General features: G+C 38.8%; 1 protein-coding gene across 1 annotated transcript; it reads right to left on the bottom strand.

Annotated features, from left to right (window-relative positions):
• Positions 1–4782: 4782 nt before the first annotated feature.
• Positions 4783–22009, bottom strand: LOC122668409 (F-box protein At3g07870-like). The gene is made up of 5 exons (XM_043864977.1): positions 20731–22009; positions 8082–8141; positions 7585–7994; positions 7419–7497; positions 4783–5083 (listed from the first exon to the last, which is right to left on the bottom strand). The coding sequence occupies exons 1-5, from the start codon at positions 21918–21920 to the stop codon at positions 4783–4785; spliced, it is 2040 nt and encodes a 679-aa protein (XP_043720912.1). The 5' UTR covers positions 21921–22009.
• Between the last annotated feature and the right edge of the window lie 822 nt (positions 22010–22831).

The following is a 22831-nucleotide window of genomic DNA, read 5'->3' as shown; positions in this document are numbered from 1 at the left end:
AAATTACATCTAAAAAGCATCATTACTAAATATGATAAGGAATTTAAGTAGTTTATCCGATCATGTTGGGTAATGATTATAAAAGTTCCTTCAAAAAAAGGGAAAAATTACACTGCCACCCTCTGAGGTTTATATTAAGTACAGAGCGACCCCCTGTGTTTCTAAATTATACAGCCACACCCCTTGAGTGGACGGTGTTAAATAATACATTTTAAATACCAACTTTGCCCTCTTCTAAAATAGAAAAACCCTTTTTCCTGTTGTCTTCTTCCCCAAATTTGAAGTTGTCTCCATCGCTGACCTACAACTCCACTGCATATGTCATCTCTCCCTCATCTCTTCTCCCTCTATTCTCTCTCGGATTTTTTTTTCCTGCTCTCATTCATTCTCTATTAGCCCTAAAAAATCTGCAAACCCAATCTGCTATTCCCTCTGCTTTCACCAGTCTAGATGCCCTGACTTCAGGTCAAACTACGACCGTGAAATTCAATTACCCGAACTTAATTGAAATCCCAGCCAAATCTTCTTCCAATCTCACTTCATCCATTCTCTGAAACTTAATCGGTCATTCACCATCTCCATTTCATAACTGAAATCATCCAATCCCATTCTCTATTTCACAGTCCAAACCGAAATCTCTTATTTTCCTTTTGCCTCTGGACCGACCCACTTCATCTCTTCCCTTCCACTAACTGAACCCTTTAATCCATCCCCTTCTTATATTCTTTTCTTTCCTTCCACTAACAAGAACCTCACTCACCGTCTCTTAATCTGAGAAACTCGTCTTATCATGATTCATGGGGTAAAGTTTTTGACGACAGGCAGGGTAAGGGAATGAATTCGTAAGAGCAATATCGATTGCAACAAATTACCGGAAGAGATTTAATTCTTCTCCAACTCCATGACCCTTTTAACTTTTGGAGCATTTGATGAGTAAACAATCGCTTGTCTTCTGGCTAATTCCTATTGAGATTTCCCATCTGAAAACCACGAAGACTTCACCTAAGGATATCAGTCATTTGAAGGGTAAGGTTTTTGGTCAGATTCATCAAAGAGGAGAATGCATTTGAATAAAGAAATTGCAACGGACACTATGCTTTTCTCCTAAGTCTCAACAACAGACACTATGCTTCTATAGCAAAGGGTGTGACCGAGAGAAAGAAACAGGGAATGGGCGAGAAATTGATGGAGGTGAAGAATCAGAACTGCGGAATGTGAGTGACGGAGATGGAGTAATGAGAGAATGGGAAGGGGAGAGAAGTGGTGAGGGACTCCTCTGTTCTGCGAGGAGTTGTAGGTATTCATTTATACATCTCTGTTTTGCAGAATGTTGAATAAAAAAATTGCAAGAGACACTATGCTTCAATAGCAAAGGTTGTGAACGAGAGAAAGAAAGAGGGAATGGGTGAGAAACTGATGGAGATGGAGAATCAAAACCGCAGAATGTGAGCGACGGAGATGGAGTAATGAGAGGATAAGAAGGGGGTGATAAGCTCACACCCCTAATAGGGGTTCATTAGTCATTTTATGTCATGAATTATCAACACCTTACCACTTAATGGGAATGATATAACGGAATGGGGCGGATTGTAACAACTAACCAAAACTCAGGGGGTGTGGCTGTATAATTTAGAAATACAGGGGGTCGCTCTGTATTTAATACAAACCTCAGGGGGTGGCAGTATAATTTTTCCAAAAAAAAAAACCATGGGTTCTTGCCTCTGATTTTAAACCAAGGATCATGGGTATGGAATGGTATTGCCCATGTAGTTCCAGGGTTGAAAGAACTTGTGTGTTGGAAAGTTGGGATTGGGAAATCAAATGATGTTTGGAAAGACCCATGGATTTTTCGTTGGAATTAGGTTTTTCTTGGTGTGAATTGAACCATTCTCCCATCTATTTCTAAAGTTTCTATGCCTTGACTGAGAGGTTTTGGAATTTACCTTTGCTTAGTTCTTTATTTTCTAGTGATATTATTCATCTCATTACTAAAATTTCGTTTGCATCAGTTGTGCATGATAATTTTCTTTTCTGTCCTTGTTCCAAAAATGGAGTTTTGATAACTAAAGACAATGGCAAGATTTTTGTCTTATGTTTACTCATCTAATTCTCAAGAATCTGTTCAAAATTCATCTAGACAATCACAGTCTCTGATAGTATGGTCTCTATTGTGGAAATAAAAAATGCATCATAAATTTCGAGTCTTCTTGTGGAAATTGTTGAATAAAGGGCCTACAACGAAAGATGAGCTATGTTGTTTCTTAAACATAGATAATAGGTGTGTTTTGTCGATTGGAAAAAGAATCTATTTGACATCTTTTGCTCTAATTCTTTCTCAAAAAAAAAAAAAATTGGGCAGCAGGAATTTTAGGGTTTAGTTCTGAATTTATACATGGCTCTTCCTTAATTGAGGCTCTAAATGTTCTATGCAGCTGATTTACATAGACTAGAAAGGAAATATCTTTTTTCTTATTTCACTATCACATATTATTTCTTGTGGATTTCAAGGAACCATTTGATTGTAACTAAGTCCCCGCCCCCAATTCAATGATGATCATGAAAAGCATTGAGAGATGGATTGTTGATTTGAACTATCTTCCATTAGATTGTGAGTATGTTGTCCCCAAACCCTTAATGTTATCCATATCTAATTATTGTGAGCTTCTTTCTGAAAGTTGTACTGTCATTTGTGATGGGAGCTTTGTTAAAGGGACTAATGAAGCTGGGCGGATATCAGTTTTTGCTTTTAATAATATAAATTGTTGGTGTTGTGATGGTTTTTGGGTTTGCAAGAAACACGCATAAATCCAAAGCAAGGGCCATGTACCAAGGTTTACAAAGAGCAAGGGATTTAGGCATCACAATAGTAGCCGTTTGAACTGATTGCCAAAATTTGGTTGGATGATTGGAAGAAGAAAATGAGAATTGGCCATGGGATATTTATACTTTCCTCTTGGACATTAGGATAATTAAATGCCATTCTAAAGTATGTTATCTAAAACAATATCAGGATTGAATTTCTATAGCCCATGAACTAGCTCTGAGGGCTTGAATTGAAAAACTCAATCTCCACATCTCAAATGATGTAATTTCTTTCCTTTTTGCTTAATTTAATAAAGCTTTTCTTCTCATAAAAAAAAAATCACTGTTAGGTTTGAAAAGTAACTTCCCTTCCCTTTAATTTCCCTCGCAACCTACATATTGTCTATGGCTTCTCGAAACTTTTCTGTTGTCTTCTCTTTTCTAATGGTTGTGTCCTTGTCCTAGTTAGAATTCACTATATTCTATCTATACTCATTTGAAAGAATTCTAAGGTTGCTTTTCGTATGCATTTTTGGAATGTCATACTAAACATAGCCTTTGTCTTCCACCCATGATCCTAAACATCTGAATCCACTATTTATTTTACGTATATTTGTCATCTTAACTTCTCAACCTCAACACTTTGTGGATCCAGACATCCCATCCCTTGAGATCTCAACTAGAAATCATGGTTAAAGAGATTGAAATATAAAGCTATACATTGAAAGCGTTTTGAAATCGTATAATGAACTTTTTGAAATTAAGATGGTGTTTGGTGCAATTTCTTGGAATGCATACCAAACAATCCTAATACATTGAAAGCGTTTGGAATCGTTTAGTAGATTTGTTGCAAGAGTTTGATAGCAATTCTAATACATTAATATGCGTGAATAACTTATTGCAGTTGAGAACTGGCAAACGTACAGTTCTAAATACACAAAAAAATGGAGTGGCTTGGATTTTAATTTGCTGCTGAGCTGGTCTTGCTAGGTGCCCAAAATGCAAGGTAGGAGCAAGAAGGCAAGAATGTGATCTTCAAAATTGAATGTAACCTAACGTCTTAACCCATAGAGTGATTTTCTTCAAAGCAAACTCTTAAACATTTGAATTCAATCAAGGATTGATCGTGCTCACTCTTAAGATTTTCAAGGATAATGGGTTTAACTTATTCTCAACACTTCGGCGATATTTGACTTTTTTTAACCATTTACCATTTCTGCAACTCAGATGGGACTGAAATTTTGTAAACATAAAGGCCCCATGGTTCCCTATTTGCATGTCAAGTTTCTGCCTAATCGGCATTGGTCACGACAAACCTTTAAAAAATAACGACAACAAAGAGGATGCAAGGGTCTATATGGGGGTGCATTGGATACATGAGAGGGTATGCCATTACATGGAGGGATAAATAATTGAATTTGAGACTGACATTGGACATGTAACTAATCCAGATCATTTCTTAGATATCCAACAGTCGGATTCTTCACATCACTCTTCCATGAGGAAGAATGAAAATCATGGTTACAATGCATTTGTTGATGGTAACAAGATTTTCCCTCAAAGCTCTGTTTGTTTCAATGTAAAATTTTCTATATAAATTTTACATAGAAAAAATTTTCCATTGTTTTCAGGGCGTAAAATATGATGCATTTCAAAATTTTGATCTTTTTTTTTTTTGTGCGTAACATGTTTGGTCGTCGTCTTCTTAGATTGCTGATCAATTGTTCAGGTACAAAGAACTGCCATTAACAAAAAACGGAGCATGAATCAAGATACTCAATACAACAATCATAACCTTATCCCAACTGAATGGGATTGGCTACATGGATCCAATAGAGGTTTTATAAAAAAAAAAAAAAAAAAAAAAAGATTCTAATCTGATATGGAAAACAAAAGAATCATCATCCTTGCCTTCTTACCTTCTTCATGAATCCAACATCTTTAGACAAAGGAAGACAACAAAACAAATAGGAAAGGAAATTAACCATCTACAATTGAGATAATGTTCTTAATAAGATATCTAATCTGCCATTCAAAAAGATTCCTCAGCTCGAGAAGAAATCTCCTTCCCCAGACCCTTGGCATCTTAATCACTTCTACCCTCAAAATACCTTCGTCACCAAGCCAGTCCTTCAGCTTGATGATGCTAATTGCTTTAGCTTCTTTTGAACCATACTGTCCTATCTCTTCAAGACCCTTTTGCACATACCCTGAGATCATGGCATTCCATGAAACTAAACTTGGGTCAAGAATTAACAGTTTCCAGATCTCTATTTTTGGCCTGCAGAAACTGACAAGGGGTAAATCCAAATTTGAGCATGGATACTTCTCCCTTTATTGGATTGTTTTCTAAAAAAGCATTCTTGCAATAGAAGAGCATTAGTTTTGAGGTTTCAGAGGTGATCCAGTATAGATGCCAACGGCTTCCATCAATCTCCCTGAATAACACAGACCCTTCAATCTTGCACAAAACTCTCACGGGTCCAAGGGGAGACATGACTCTCTCTGTAGGATAGGAATTGAAGAAGGCATTTCAAAATTGAGCAGAGAAATCGAAGAAGTAATGGGAAACATCGAAGTAAGAGAAAACTGGCGCCATGGAATTGGTTGGATGGAAGGGTTGCGATGGTGAGAGGAGCTTCTTTGGGGCTGGGGCGAGAGTTTTACTTGAATCTCACCATGGCAGGCTGCAACATTGAAGGACCGATTGAAGTCTCTCTTCAACGAAATTAATCAAGTGAAGGAAATGGGTAAAAAAAAAAAAAACTCTTCAACCACTTCAGCTTCATCTACAGAAAATAGAGCTCTTGGGCCAGACCTCTACGTGATTGCTGCGGGGGGCTATGATTATCACTCTTGAGCTACCTGCCCTTGGCTCGTTTTGTTTCTTTTGATTTTATCGGGCACAAAAGCATTTAATATTTTTTCAGCTATTTTACTCTTATTTCAGGCGTAATGTTTTTTCAAGGTGTTTTCTGGTAAATGCATACATCTTGGTCAAATTTTCCCTCCTGAAAATTTTCTAAATTACAAAACAAACGGCAGAAAATCTAATTTTGCAGTGAATTTGTTTTCTGATTATTTTACGCTGAAACAAATGGAGCCTCAAGTAACATAAAATAGGCTTGAAAAATTGAAACTGAACTAGAATGTTTTGTTTGAATGTACAATGACATGAGAGGATATCCTTCTACGTTCAGAGATAATAGTGAGTGAATTGGACTGAACTTGCACTGTTTTGGATGGGTTGTTGGTTTTCAGTTGGTTGCATTTTGGTAAAGTAGTTGATACTAGAGCAGTTTATTTCTTGATACTTAAATATATATAGAAATTTGTTTAAAAATAAATAAAAATAAACTGAGGAAAAGGTGGACTTAATAAAACCATTACATAGGCCTGAGAAAGTAACCCATGCATTCAGAACACAAGCCATGAAGTACAAGACAATAGAATCCTATGGGACACGGAAAGAGTGGAAAAAGGCAAATGGAAAATTGTTATCGGGAGAGCACAATATAAGTTAAAAACAATGAGGATAAAGGTGAAAGAATTTGAAAATAGATGATAGGGAAATTTCATATTGGTTGGGTTGGGTTTGACCTTGTGCAGGTTGTGTGCGTACGGATTTGGTCCTGATTTAGAGTGGCTAGCTACCGTTTAGGTACAAATGCTAAATTAACCAATTGCATTGTCATTTTTCATGCAATTTCAATTCAAACCATTCAACATATAGGTTACTGGTCTAACAGATTGATTAAATTCCAACATTCAAATTGACAGGAAAAATTAAACGAAATTAGTAATTGGCACTAAAAATATAGATTCCATATGTTTGATCTGCAAAACCAATAAAATGAGAACTCAGAAACAATCGTTCTTTAAACTCACAAGAGGGTGCATAAGCAAGTCACAGCACCGGAAAAGAAACCCAAGAGAGAGAAACCCAAGCAGGAGGATCAGAAATGAAGTCCTTCAGCATCTGTAATTCATAGTAGGATGAGAATACAAAGGGAGGTCAGGGTAAGAATGTTGTTCTTCCTCCCAACTGTTGGATTCCTCCGTCTTCCTCACTCAGCAAATAAAGCTTTTGTTTCTGGTTTTACGAATACTCTTGTATTGAATAAACTGGGGGTGAGGAAGACAGTTATAGATGCAGTTTTCATCAAGCAAGCAAACAATTCTTCTTCACGGAGAGAGGGGAACAAGAAGAGCTCCAGGGAAAGGAAGACAAAGTACTCCCCAAAAAGCAAACAAATCACGTATGGATTGAAAATGGGGAAAAATAAAATTGAATGGTAAAATTGGAATACTAAAAATGAGATTGGATGAAGTCCAAAGAAACTTTTGTTTTATATTGTGCAGAGATATCAACTAAGCTTTCAATTCATTTGAGTTATGCACTCAGGTCTTTTTATTAAATGTAGGGAATAGTGTAACTCATCTCAGTTCAAATCAAATCTACCAACATTCACTGATCTGAAAAGCTAGAGTTATCAACTATTCCAGTCAAGAGTTCACTACCAACCAAAAATAAAAAAGGAAAAGGAGAAGATAGATGCATAACTGACTTGAGGTTTGCAAGAAACCAAGTAATGAGGGCATCACATACTGCCTACATCACACCCAAAACTGCAAATCGGGATTTCATCCATTCCCAAAAAGTCTTAAACCCACCTCCATATACACCTGCTTGACCTGTAAAAGATCATAAAGCAGATTATGTTTTGCAGCCTTTCACTCTCCACATGAATGTGCCCCTTCCTCTTCCCCTTCCCCTTCCACTTCCATTTCCACTTCCACTTCCACTTTCACTTTCCCCTCCCCTTCCACTTCCCCCTCCTCTTCCCCTTCCCCAGCCCCTTCCTCTTCCCCAGCCTCTTCCCTTTCTCCTTCCCCTTCCCCGTCCATTTCCACTTCCACTTTCCCCTCCCCTTCCACCTCCACCTCCTCTTCCCCAGCTCTGGCCACTTACTGATATTCCTCTTGATTCCATATAAATATTCATTCCTTTCCCAAAAAGGTTAAGGAAAGCATCAAAATCGTCGATCATTTTATCAGCATTAGAAGCACCTTCTTCCCTTTGAAGTCTGTCCCGCTCCAGCCTTTTGAAAAATTGAAGGTCCTCTCCATTTCTTCCCTCAGGGTTCAACCCATGCTCTGAGGGCTGCTTGTCTCCATACTTTACTGATTCACTGCTCAAAGCATATCCCAGATATTAGTCAAGTCAATAAAGTGAGGGTAATAACTTAAATTATCACAGTAGAGAAAGGAAACATTACTGGGCAGGAATTGGAAATAACTTCGAACACCATTCTCCGAAGCTGAAGTTAAATCTATCTCTGCCAAAGAAAAACACAATAGGGTGAATATGAAGTTGCAAACTCCACACATTGGTAAGAATATAATTAAGTTGAAAGTTGTTTCATGGGATCACATATTTGATAAAAATATCAAGAAATTAAATTTAAGACAAAGAAAAAAAGAGCAAAACTTTGCAAGAAGAGAATTCAATCACTTCAGTTGGAAATCCACTCAACTTTTTACTGGTCCACATATCTTTCATCAATGACTCAATGCCATGAACAGGCAGAAGCTCACATGTTCACAATTGACAGGTGGGAACTTACTGTAGCTAAAGGGCATTCATGAAGGAGAAAGAGACAGCTGATGTGAGAAGAGAAGCAGCATTTCCATATTCATCTTACTTTCTACTGCAATTTTTCATAGGAGAACGTCTCCGAAGGACCAGGCCTCAGAAGTTACTAGAATTGTTTTGAGCATAGTTGTCATCGACAATGTTTTATTTTTTATTTTCTCTATTTTTTAATGTTATTTAGTATGCTATAATATATACCCTATAACATAAAAAATCAACAGGGAAGTCTACTACTAATCCACTATGGTTTTATTCATGAAAGTGTAATATTTATTAGTGTACTACTAATCTACATAAGTACCAAAACAAAAAAAACAAATTAAAAGAACACAATTTATAATTTTATATTGAGTGAAATCAGTGAATAAACCTAATAAACAGCTCATATAAATAATAAAAAAAATTGCTGATGTGAATATGTGCTTGCTGTTGTTGTGTGTGTGTGTGTGAGTGATGGACTACTGGCTGTAATAAATCCCTCCCCCCCCCCCCCTTCTGTCTCTGGACTCTCTCCCTGTCTCTGTGTGTGTATGAGTGGCTGTGTGCAAGTTAAGAAGAAGAAAAAATAAAAATAAAAACACCTTCTCTGTGACTGTGCAAGCCTGCATGTGCAAGGCAAGAAGAAGAAAAAAAAACCGAGAGAACTACTGGCTGTACTAAATCCCTCCTCCCCCCCCCCCCCCCGGTCTCGACTCTCTCCTTGTCTCTGTGTGTATATGTGTGGCTGTGTGCAAGGCAAGAAGAAGAAAAAAAAAATCACCTGTCTCTGTGCAAGCCTGCAACTGCAAGGCAAGAAGAAGAAACAAAAAATCGAGAGGTCTATGATTGTGTGCAAGACTGCAACTGCAAGGCAAGAAGAAGAAAAAAGAAAAGAAAAAACCAAGAGGTCTGTGACAGTGTGCAAGCCTGCAACTGCAAAGCAAGAAGAAGAAAAAAAAAAAAAAAAAAACGGAGGTCCGTGACTGTGTGCAAGCTTGCAACTGCAAGGCAAGAAGAAGAACTGAAGAAGAAGTTAAGAAGACGAAGATGTGAGAAGAAGAAGAAGAAGAAGGATCGAATTGCCGGAGGAAGGGAGGATTGGAGAAGAAGAAGAAGATCCAAATTAAAAAAAAAAAAAATTACTTACCTGGAGGTTGCCGGAAAGGTTTGAACTTGCCGAGAGTTGCAGGAACTGAAGCCAAAGTTCTTCTTCTTCTTCTCACTTCTTTGTCTTCTTAACTCCTTCAGTCTCTGTGTCTCTGTCTCATGAACTCTCTCCTGTCTCGAACTTTCACTTTGCGATTTCTATTTCTCCCAAATTCCAATTCCAATTAGTAATAGTGTTTCAAAAAATTAGGGTATAGTGTACTGTTTAATGGTTTTAATTTTTTTATGTTAATGAGTATTGCAGGTGTAACTTTTCAAGTTACACCTCCAATACAAATCAAGGAAAAAGCATTTAAGCTCTTAAATGGTTTTAAAAAAAAATTTTAAAACCTAAGTTTTATACACTAATATCGACCGATATGCCCATATATCGTGGTATGGCGTCCATGGCGGCGCCATGGAGGCCATATCGGGCGATATTTGTACCTCATCCATGTTGGAGCTCGATATGCTTGCTTCTCCAGTGCCAGGACGCCATGGCGACGCCATGACAACTATGGTTTTAAGGCAATAATGAAGACTGTACAATGCCTTGCTATCTGACAGAATATCAAGTACACAAATCATCAGACTACAGGTGACAGGAGGATGAACGGTTGTTAATCTACGAATAAAACATGTATGAATGTAAAGCTTCAAGGGCAACCTCACAAAAAGGCTTACTTATAAGGCTGAAGAGAACTGTCAACACAAATCATGCTCAGGTTGATTGCATCCGTTTTCACTAATAAAAGAATTAGTAACATACATCATCAGGTCACGTGAATTGATTACTAGCAACTTAGCAGATTAGTAAGCTAAGCTTAGTCTCTAGCGAGGGCATTTATGTTGGCCTATAACTGAAGCTATAATTTTATCAGAATACATCTCCTTTATGCCTTCTTTCTTATAAAGGCTTTGTATTCCCGACCTCTTATTGTATCCCACGTATTTTAGTCTTGAAGTCCTTTTTGCCCTTTGACAGTGTCAACAATCAACAGGAGGATATCTTTATAAATTTTTCATTCACAAATTCTATTTTGATTAAAAAAAATCCATGAAAGGAAAAGGAGACATTAGCAAGACAAAAGGAAAAACAACTAAAAAGCATGGATGGCACTCCCTGACCTCAATATAAACAAACCCAAGCCAGACATGCAAATGCAGTATTCACTCAGCATTTCAACCTGATTAATAAAGAGTTGGTTTTGGTTGAGCATTTAGCTAATGGTGCTCAACCTGCCCTAGCCCGTTTAAGAGAGAGAGAGAGAGAGAGCCCGTTTTAAACAGCACTTACGTTAAAATCCCACCATCCAGGACTCAACCTAAACACTTTTCCCTGGAATGGGCAAAGGTCAGGTTTTCTGTGTATATCTAAATGAGAGGTAAATCAAACCAAAACCATTACCAACCGCCATATGAAAGCACAAAAGAAGGAAAATAACCCACCAAAAATGCAAAAAGAATTAGGAAGGCAGAGAAGATAACAAAATAAAACATCCCTGGAGACACTCTTCTAGCTCAAGAATCTGTCAGAGTATTGGCTGAACATCGAGGAAGTATTTCAGGGTCATGCAGATAAGTCACCTAAAGGGCTTATTTTAGTGGAAATAAGCCTTGGGTTGGGTTATGTATTGGGCCTTTGATCTCATCTGTTTTCTTTGTACTAGGCCACTTTAATAGGCCTAAAATGTGGGTACAAGGTAGGGCAGACTGGATTAGGCTTAGTGGTACCTTATTTTCATTGCTAGTTCAAGTAGGATTAGTAAGTTATTATTCTTATATTATTTTTTTCCCAACAAAGTTGTAAGCACTCCTATTCATAGTGGAGTATATTTTAGTTTTCATAGATGGATTAGGAGTTTATTTTTCAGTCTGGATAAACAATGTTAGGCTGCACAGCCAGATAGGATTGATTAATTGGTATTTTGAGATTGCTTTGCTGCAAGAGAGCTTCAAAAGTTCTCTGCTGAACAGAGGACTATAGCTGGAGAAATGAGAGCTATGAATAAAAAATTACAGCAAATTGAGCAACACCAAACTACTCCAGTGAGGAGCAAAGAAGACAGGTAAGAATGTAAGATAGGAAAGACACACAGAAGAAAGAGAGTACTGGGAACAGCCTAGACCTCCAGAGGCGTTAGAGTAGAAGGAATTTGATGGAAGACCAGATTCACAGGTATTTGGTTAGCTGTTTTGGATGATTATTTTGATTGGTATGATTTGCCTGAGCATAGGAAGATGAGACTAGCACATACTAAGCTAGTGGGACAAGCACATAATTGGTGGAGAACCCATGTGAATTATCTTGACTACCATGGTAGAGAACCCGTTACATGGGCAGAGATGAAGATATGAGTAAGAAATATTTACCACGGACATTCAAAGCTCTACAACAAGGTATTAAATTCCCTTCGACAAAAAGCCTTCAAATCTGAAGACAACTTAAAGCCCCCATCCATGAGAATCAGTTTGCAAGTTGAAGAGTGTTGGAAATTTGACATCACCAGCGTTAAATCAGCAGCTGAATACATATTTACATTGCCAAAGGAAATTGAGAGAGCACAAGTTCAAGACAAAGCTGAAGTGATCACAGTGAATTTTGATGAAAAGAAAGAGACAATGCCTGAAGCTTCAAAGACGGAAAGTCAACATGTAGAAGCTTCTACTGAAGAAGTCTACATTGAAGAGATCAAAGTAGACAAAACTGAGATTATGGAAGATGAAGTGCTGGTCGATAACACTCCACAAGAAATCATCGACATTCAAGATGTTGTTCTTGACGAGGTGCAGCTTGTGCCTCAAGTCTTCGATGAGAAGGTTACCAAAGCTAAGGATTGCATTACAGAGGTTCATGAAGACACGATTCAAGCAGTAGTACCAGCTGTGGTCGTGATTAAGGAAGACTAAGCGTACACTCCATAATCCATATAAAGCTGTCACCATCCTTGATGCTATTCCTAGCATTGGAGAGTTTATTGAGTTTGTGATTCCACCTCACTACTTTGTAGAGAAAACTTCTAGGGTTGAATACTTTATTCCTAATGTTCCTACATTACCAGAGTTTTGTTTGGGAATGGTCAAAGCTGTTACTCACAAGTTGTTTTCCCCTCATCACTGCAAAATTCGAGGACAAATTTTTTCAAGCTGGGGAGAGTTTATGCAGATTTATCATCAAACTGTGCTTCTTTTATTAGGAATAAGTCTAGGGTTAGGTAACTTACATGTTGGGCCTTCGATCCCATGGATTTTCTATGTAATAGGCCACTTTTATGGGCCTAAAATATGGGTACTAAGGGTACATACGGAATTAGTTAGTAGATTTCTTAGTGGTCATGTGATCACTTAAATGATCATGTGACTTGGTTAAGTGATCATGCGACAACTTAAGCGGTCATGTGACTATTCAATTGTTATTTAAGCTGGGCTGGATTAGGACTCTATAAGTCCAGCCATGTTTCAAGGATTAGGTTAGGCCTTTCCTTTTTAGAGTAGGAGTCTATTGCAAGCATGGTACACGAATTTTGATTAATTAAAAGCTTTTTGCTTCTCTTCTTCTCCATTGAGGATTTTGTCTTGTGTTTGATCAAGGCTGGTGGGATTGGTGTTTGATCCAATCGACACCTTGCGGTGTGAAGCCCGGGTGGATTGTTTGAAGGAATCGGTGTTTGACCCGATAGACACCTTGCGATGGGAAGCCCAAGTGGTTCGAATTGGTTATTTGTTTTCTCCATTGCCGTTACCTTCAAGTTCTACATTCAAGTTCTGATTTCAAGAGTGATTCTACATCATCAAGCACTGTTCAAGTATACAACATCACCCCAAGTCTGATCCAATCTGTTCTTCATCCACAAGTAAGTTTAGAACTGAACCTGCAACTATTCTTCTTCCCTTCTAGAAGGTCACATGCAAGGTGATTTTCGCGAGAATTCTACCCAGCCAAATCTAACCATTAGAACCTGCTAAAATTTTGATCGAATCTTTCTCAAACCCTAAGAGAGACTCGATCCAAATTTCATTACCGTTCACCCAGCCAATTGTCTGAAATTACACTTTTACCCCTCTCCTATCTCTCCTATGAAACCTCCATAACTCTAGATTTAACCATCTGCCGTAACTTTCAGCATATATTCCCCTCCACCTTACCCACACTCAACCTAAATATTAAGCCCATTCAACCACCTGATTTCCTGCTACCCAAAAAAAAAAAAACCACCTGATTTCCTGTTATTATAAACCCTAGAGGCCTAGATTCCATCATCTTCCACCTTTCAAAACCGTAAACCAAACTTGCTGCCAATTCATTCCAGCACACATTCCTCCATCAAAACTTAACGTAACCTTCACTACTAGACTCCTCTAAACCTGCCTAGCATAACCAACACCTCAAACCCTAACCCTAACCAAACCCTAATTTTGACCTGAAATCATATTCTGCCCCAATCGGACTACCAGTTCATATTAAATCCTAATGTACTGGCTCCTAGTTGGTCTCCTACCAATCTAGGACTACATTAGTGTGATACAGTGGGTGAGAGACCCAGATCTGAGATAGATCAAAATAGTTTTTTCTTCCTCTGTTCTGTTCTACTGCCAGCCACTACTTGAGTCCGATCTTGTTCGATAGCTTTGATTGCTGGAGCTGTTTTATTATCTGATTTCAAGAGGGTGGGTTACCCTTTCATCGTCCATCCTATCACCATCATCAAAGTACGGATCAGAGATCAATTCCTGATTTGATGTTCCTGTGTATGCTCTGTTTTTGGTCTACTTTCAGGCATATAGTTGATCTTCGATTAACCCAAACCCTTGGGCTGTCTGCTGTGAAACTTTGGGATATTAAAGGCCTCCCCTAGGGTGCAACTCGACCTGAGTTTGGACTCCTTTGGTTCTGTTATTTGACTGCTATTTAAAATCACTTCAAACCTGCAAATTTAGGATTTCAGAATTTTTTTTTTCCCCCTAATTACTTTCTATCTGGCCATCTGATTGAGTGCCTACATGCCTGAACTACCTCCATCCATAAAGATTAGTAATGTTCTCAACGTGGCTGATCTCACTCTCTATGTAGGCCACCATTCAGATGAAGGTGCCACTAAGCATGTTCTCCGGCTCCCACAGTTCACCACTCCTACGGATGACATTATTGAGAACGTGCTTGACAACAAGTTCACTACTATGCGCGGTGGTCGTGGTTATTACTCTTTCCTGGTTAAAAGGAAGGACCGCCCTGATAGTGACAGTACCTGGATTCATGCCGACAACTTCAAGCGCCTTGATCCGGATCTCTACAAGCGCTACATGTCTCCATTCGTGGGAGACAAATGTTTTTAAGAGGGGGGGGGGAGCTGATGTAAATTGGCTGTTTAAAACCACCCGCAGGTGTAGGGATTCTTCCCTACAGCAGCAGTAGAGTAGGTATCTGGTGGGTGTAGGGATTCCTTGCACCAGCATTAAATCGTGGGCTGAAGTTAGGGTTTTAATTATATTTTTATTTGGTATTTTAATTAGTCTTTTATTGAATTGTAATTCTAATTAGGATTCCTAGTGCAAGTTAGAATCCTAGTTAGAAGTCCTAGTGCAAGTTAGAATCCTAATTAGAAGTCCTAGTTCTGTTTTGAGTCATAGTTTGAGTCTGTTTTCTTTTCAGCCATAAGGATATAAATATGTAAGAGCTCCAATTGAGCCCCCACGATTTTATGAATAAAGATTTTGCTTTCATGCAACAACACTGTCCTAAAATAGGTTGTGAGGGTGAGATGCCCAGGCTGAGATCCCTTGAAGATTCACAATCAGTTGCTGGAATTTCTCTGCAAGGTTCAAGAATAATTTCATACAACAAATAAAAAGCTAAGTATGGAAATAAAACTAAATATGGAAATAAAAACTAAATATGGGAGCTAATCCCGTATGCAACCTATTTACCCATATTTTAGGCCCATAAGAGTGGCCTATTACATTAGAAACCCATGGGATCAAAGGCCCAACATGTATGTAACCCAACCCTAGACTTATTCCTAATAAAAGAAGCCCAGTTTGATGATAAATCTGCATCACCCCAACCCCAAAACCCTTTTTCTTCTAATCCTCCAAACCAAATCCTTGCACCCCCTCCATCTCTGAACATCACCGCCATAACCTAAACTCCGCTCAGACCAATCCAGCCATCAAAATCCCACCTTTCTTGGTTTGAACTTTCCCTCTCATCATAAGGGAAACTCGATCCCAGTATCAGCCCTAGGTGACCATCCTAAACCCTAGATTCCTCTTCTTCCACTTTCCCAAAATCCAGAAACCCTAAACCTAATCTATTGTCCATTCAAGTTTACATACCTAACCTCATCAAAACACCTCAGGACCTTCACTAGAAGACTCTCCTACATCAACTTATCCTAACCCTACCATCAAACCCTAGGTCCCATCAAATCCTAACCCTAATTTCACAATTTCACATATTTTGACCTAGCCAATTTCCTTAGTCCATATCATATCCTGGTTATTGGTTTCTAGTTGGTCTCCTACCAATCTAGAACTACATTATTAACCCATTGGCTTGATAGATTTAATTTTGGTTTTATTACTCCCAAACTGATCATTGGATCGTTTCCCATCTTTTGAGGGGTCCTTATCCTTCCTATTAACTCTTGTTTCCTAGAGTTTGGCATTATTCTGAGAGGTTTGAGTTTTCAGTCAATTTTTGGGTTCTGAGTGGGGTTTTTTACTCGAGATCCTATCTAGCAGGATTTAGACTTCTACCTACATTTGGTATAAGAGCCTATCACTTCCTAGGGTTGATGTTAATACAAGAAAGATGAAGCCAGAAGTTCCTCAATTTGCTGACCTCAATCTGATAAGGTTGATATTAACCTTATAAATTATGTTTTAGGAACATCAGAACCTGAATAGGTCTAATCCCAAGCAGGATCACATAGAAAATCTCCAAAGAACAAAAAAGAGAGCAATAGGATTCCCAAGAGAACAATGGGATCTCAAAAATTGGTTGGAGAACAATGATGAGATCCCAAAAGATAACCAAAAGAAATAATCCCACCAAGCAATAACCAGTTGAAGTTGTTAAAGCTGCAGTGGTGACTGATCTTGGACTTGGCAGCAACTTGAAATTGATAAGAATACCCAAGAGATTGATGTGAACAACTTGCAGGGAATTTCCAGATTACCTGAACAGCTTCTTGAGATCGGCTAGGGCAGAATTAGGGTTTAATGATAAAAATCAATAGAAAGGGAAGGGGGAATGGAATGGGCATCTCACCCTAGGCCATTCACCTATCCTATCTCAGGATTGCAACATTGTATAAACAACTTTTCTATTCATTCAAATTTGTGTACACAATCCTTGCCTCCTTTACCAACTTATATAGAAGACTCAAAAATAGACTTAGACACTAAAAAGAAAAGGCCTAACCCTATCCTTAACTAATAAGGTAACCCAAATTCACTAGGAAAGTGAAATCATAAAGAAAGCAAACTCAAAACAGGACTCTAACTATACTAATGAAGTAAATCCCGTTTCCTACTTTCTACCCCTATTTTAGGCTCATTAAATTGGCCAATTACAAAGTAAACCCATGGGATCACAAGCCCAACACATATATAACCCAACCCAAGGCTTATTTTCAATAAAATAAACCCTTTAGGTGACTTATCTACATCAATTCTCCCATGCTTGAAAAAAATTCGTCCTTGAATTTTGCAAACTGGAGGAATCAACTTTGTGCGGTGAACATCTATCTTCAAACCATAATAATACTCAGGCAGCTCGTGGATGTTTTGAACATAATCTTCAAGGCATGAAACTTTCTCTTCAAAACACTCTGGTGGCATGACGAACTCTATATGCTCAACTTCGAAATCAGCAGTCATGTCCATGGGGTCTTCTACTTGTGTCTTCAACCTTCTCTGCTTCAAACTCTTCAATGTATGCCTCAAAATTTGAAACATCAAGGACTGATTCTTCCATGATGACAAAAACTGCTAGAACTTCAACAATAACCACAGAGATGTCATTGTTATCATCCACAGTGTCTTCACACTCTTCTCCTTCAAGGGCAGCATTAACAACTCATTCATCATCAAGTTGTGGTTCAAACACCAACATCTCCGGAATGGATTCAATGGTTGTGATCACTGAGTTTGCCTTCTCTTGTTTCTCTTTCATCTTCAAAACTTCAACAACTTCCACGGTAGTATCCCATTGGAGGTAGAGGGTAGAGGGGACCAAACGTGGTTTCAAACTTTTGCAATAAATGTTTCAAGTTCTCTTCAATTATAAATGTATTTTGGAGGTAAAGGTGTTGAAAGGAAAGCTTCCTTTGCATACATTCCGGTAAGAACTTGGTCTACAATTTGTGTTCCATCTCTTCCCAAGTTCTAGGTTCACATCTTCTAGCTCTGAGTCTATCTTCATGGGAATTCCACCAATGCTTAGCATAACCAATCAATCGGAAGTGAACAAACCTAAGCTTTTATGCCTCTATTGGGTTGTACTAGTCAAAATGTTCCTCTAGATGATCCAACCAATCAAGAAACAGGAATGGATTTTGTCCAGCAAAGTAAGGAATTCCTGGCTTCATCTTCCTTGTAATGGTATCAACCCAACAAGGTGTTAGGCTCTGATACTAAATAATGTAAACTAGAACCTGAATAGGTCTAATCCCAAGCAAGATCAAATAGAAAATCTCCAAAGAACAAGAAAGAGAGCAATGAAGTCCCAAGAGAACAATGGGATCTCAAAAATTGGTTGGAGAAGAATGATGAGATTTCAAAAGATAGAATGGGGTGTAGGGTTTTAGCAGGAGATGGGAGAGAGAGGATTGCTGTGAGATGGGGGATGGATTAGGGGTTTTGAGTCCATATCTCTATTTTGCAATAGAGGCAATTTTTTTATTTTATTTTTTGGGTGTGCAAACGAAGGGAGGTGGGGGTTGCTGCTGGTGTCGTTCGATCATAACCGTGGCGAAAAGAAAAGGAAAGAAAAAGAACAAAATGAGGAGAGGGATTGATGTAGGTTTATCATCAAACTGGGCTTCTTTCCTTAGAAATAAGTCCAGGGTTGGGTTATAAACATATTGGGCATTTGGTCCTATGGGTTTTCAATGTAATAAGTCACTTTTACGGGCCTAAAGTAGGGGTACATAAGTTGCATACGGGGTTAGCCCTATACTGAGTTTATTTTCATTTTAGTATTTTAAATTGAACTGGTTGAATCAATGGTCCAATTCAGCAAATTTAGAATGTTCTTTTAGAATAGAATCTTTTTAACTTAAGTTATATTTTAAGGTCCACACCTCTACACGAATTTAGAGAGGGAGTGTTTTGTATTTAGACTCAACCTGGGATTTCTTATTCCTAGGCTACATAGGAATTTAGGCCTTTGGCCCATATAAATAAAGAACAACTGTGGCGCTCCTCTTTACCTCACTATTTTAGAAAATTCTGCTCAAGCTGCTCTGCAACTTTGTTCTCTCCCTCGGAGATTGTCTTATGTTTTATCAAGGCTGGTGGGATTGGTGTTTGATCCAATCGACACCTTGTGATGTGAAGCCCGGGTGGTTCTTTTGAAGTGCAAGATCTGATTTTTATTCAAGTTCAAGTTCAAAGATTAAATTTTTATTCAAGTTTCATCCTCAAACAAGCTGTTGCCAAGAGTAATCTGCCACTACAGTAAGTTTGAGACATCCTCATCCCCATCCTTCTTCTTCTAATCCTCTACAACCCCAACCCTAGTTTTCCTCTTTGTTATTTTCAGTTTTCCTATACCCTAAATTCCCCACAAACCTAACCAGACATCAGAACTTCATCAAATGTCAACCACAACACCCTCTACCCATAAGGAGAACTCGATCTCCCTTGCTGCCCATCCCAACCACTGAAACCCTAATTTCCCCTATCTCAAATCAAAACCCAAAACCCTAATTTCTGCCCAGCCCAAACCAACCGTCAGAACAATCTACAAATCTGACCGATTATCCCTCATATGCTCCTAAGAAAACCATTCAAGTTTGATTAACTTCTGTCTAGCCAAACCCTAGAAATCCATCTTTTCCTCTTTTCTAAAACCTAAAACCCCAACCTTAACTTGCTTTCCATTCAAGTTTACACACTTCCATCCATCAAAACATCTCAGGACCTTCACTGATAGACTCCCCTACCTCAACTTGACATAACCCATACATCAAACCCTAACCCTAATTTCACCAAAAACCCTATTTTGACCTAGCCGATTCACTTGTTCATAACAGATCCTGGTTTACTGGCTCCTAGTTGGACTATCTACCAATCTAGGACTACATTAGGGATACCAAATTGGTGGAGGGCTGGATACGAGAAGGGAAAAGAGATCACACAATCACACACTCTCATAGAGTAAACCCAATAAACTTCTATTCAATTCATTGTGTTCATTGTTGGGTTCCATGCAAGTATATAAAGAGAGAAATAGCAAGACTCCTATTTAATTACAAAATTGAAATAACTTGCAACTCAAACTCAAACTCTTATCTAACTCCTATGTAGTCAACTCAAAATAAATAAGACTTAAATAGATAAACTAATTCCAACCCTTGTTGGAACAAAATCTCGAGTTGGACCGGATCTGTCAATCCGTCTAGGTTTGGGTCTCCAAAGCCTATCATGCTGGTCCAACCAGTTAAGGGACATTGCATCACAACTATGGAAGGGAGAGTGCCACCAGTAGGGAATAAGAAGAACAGACCACCTTTGGAAATTTGGATCGATTCAAGTTGCTTATCAATGTCTTTTCTTGTCCAAGAAAGCATAGGACTTCAAACTTCCAGAAGTGAATAGGCATAGGGATACAGGAACCACATGGCTCGGACCAGAATGGAAAATTGGTTTGGACAGCAAGCAATACAGAAATTTAACGTGAAATTGCTGAAAAACATAGTATGACTATTTCAACATAGTCAGTACAAACACCAAATTGAATCAAAGCTCTATTTACCCATGCCCAATCTTATTTTCTAGGTTCAGTTGATTTGTTAAGAACACAGATAACTTAATGAAGAAAAAAAAATCTTACATATACCATAATGAAAATCATCTTAGGTCAAAATGGTAAATGATACATATACAAGGGGAAATAGGTAGGGAACTTTTTTTTGTCTTACCTCTTTGCTAATCCAACAGCATTCCGGAGAGGGAGAAGGCTTCCAACATGAGTTATTGCTTCAAAACGGGTTGGAAGCCCTCGGATCCGAATATCCCTAAATCTTTTCCTCACAGGGTCATACAAAACCAGACCTTCACCTTTATACGACATCAAAAGTTCACCAGTTTTCATCAATCTCAAAGGTAAAAATTGGCCACTGTCTCGGCCCCAACCTTTCCGTGAGATGACATATTCTTTGGTCCAAGACCCCTTTACCCCGTATTTCTTCATTACCCATATCTCAAGCCGCCTATCGGTTGAATAATCGAATAAACAGAGACATCCCCCTAACACACCTAAATGCAGTCTATGGCTCCGCCAACCTGGGACAAAGCCTGGGGGTGGTGGAACAACTTGGAATTCCTCCCTACTCAAGTCAAAAGAAACAATCAGTTCTTGCACATTCAGAGAGCCATACTCATCTGTCATCCAGTGAAGAGCTCCATTCACGAATGCAGTCGATGCTTTTCCACGAAGCGCATATGGCACATCTCCAATAATTCTCCATTTGCCCAAACTAAGCGAGTACACTTCACCTTCCAATTTAAAACTCGAAGTGCCGTTTCCATACACCAAATCAATTGAATGGAACAACATCCTTACCACTTTATACTCATTAGCCACCTCATCATAGCCAAAACCGGCTACAATGTCAAAATCAGTTTGCTTATCAGGCTTCGGAAGCCTAATGTACTCCCCTGTAACAGGATTGCAGACAAATCGAGGACCATAATACATTGGCTCAGACAAACAAAGCAAGCCATTACAAGAACCCACAACTTCAAACTCCTTCTTTTGGGAGAGAAACCGGGGATTCGCAATAACAGCACGGCCATCTAGAGTATCATCACGAGTATCATGTTGTAACAAGTAAATATCACTACGTAGTTCATCAATGCAATACCTAGCGTGAAGCAGAAGACTAGGAGGAATATCACCTTGGATTGCTCTATTATGGTGCATTTTAATAAAACGACGTATGTAAGTAATGCGACACATACCCTTACACACACATCTGCACCTTGCAAGAGTTTTGATAGGCAATCGAGAAAGAATGTCGAACACAACATCTGAAGGGAGCATCGACATCACTCCGATGTTCATTGGCCTCTCTATCAGTTCGTCCTCTTCTTTTTGGGGAATAGCCATCCTGTATGTATATTCATCGTTATCTTCTTCTTCCTCTTCATCTTCTTCTTGGTCATGGTAGCAAGGGAAAGGATAAGGGAAAAACCCACCCCAGTAGTTACCGTCCTCATCGTAGCGTGAAATATCGGAGAAACCATTCCAACTGAAGGGGTTGGGGAATTCGAAATCATCGCAGCAACCCAAACCGTAATCGGAATCGGAATCGTAATCGTAATCATCACCATAACCGAAATCGAAGCCGTAATCAGAATCGGAATCTTCACATCCAAAGTACTGCGGATAGCTTCCTATGAACATGTGAGGACCCTCTGCTACTTCTTTGTTCTTAAGCTTCATTTGGGCGTTGTTGCTTGAGCCGATATGGCTTTGATCTTCCTTAACTTTCTCCTTCCCTTTGTTGCTGGCTTCTTCCATTTTCGAGCGGTTCCTTCTTCTTCTACCAGGCATGGCGTCAATGGAATGGAATTTGCAGAAATGTTTTGGCGGTTTTTCTTAAGCTCCAGACCTAGAAACTGAAAAAGCGGATAAAGAAATGTGATGGGGCATTAGGTGGGGTGGGGATTTCTAATCTATTCTAGGCCGAAGGGACAAAAAATAGGATTCGGCTCGACACGTGGGAGATTGCGAATCCGACGGCTAAGATTAAACTACCCATATTCAAATTATTTTTCACTCACTTCCTGCCTGGTAAACCCGGCTCTCTACCCAAACCCGATCCACCTTGAGCAACTCTGAACTCCCTTTCTTGGAACGCTGCAATTTCTCCGATCGCCGTTTTCTTCTTTTCCGGTCTCGGTTTTCGTTACAATTTATGTACTCATAAAATGGAAAAGGAACGTGTGGAAGGAAACGCCAGGGAAGAATCTCAATACCTCCATGATCATATCGAAGCCAAGGAAAAGAAGAAAAAT

Source organism: Telopea speciosissima, chromosome 7 (genome assembly GCF_018873765.1).
Source record: "Telopea speciosissima isolate NSW1024214 ecotype Mountain lineage chromosome 7, Tspe_v1, whole genome shotgun sequence".
NCBI lineage: Eukaryota > Viridiplantae > Streptophyta > Magnoliopsida > Proteales > Proteaceae > Telopea > Telopea speciosissima.
Note: the sequence above shows the minus strand (reverse complement) of the source record. Positions and strands in the feature narration are given on the sequence as shown.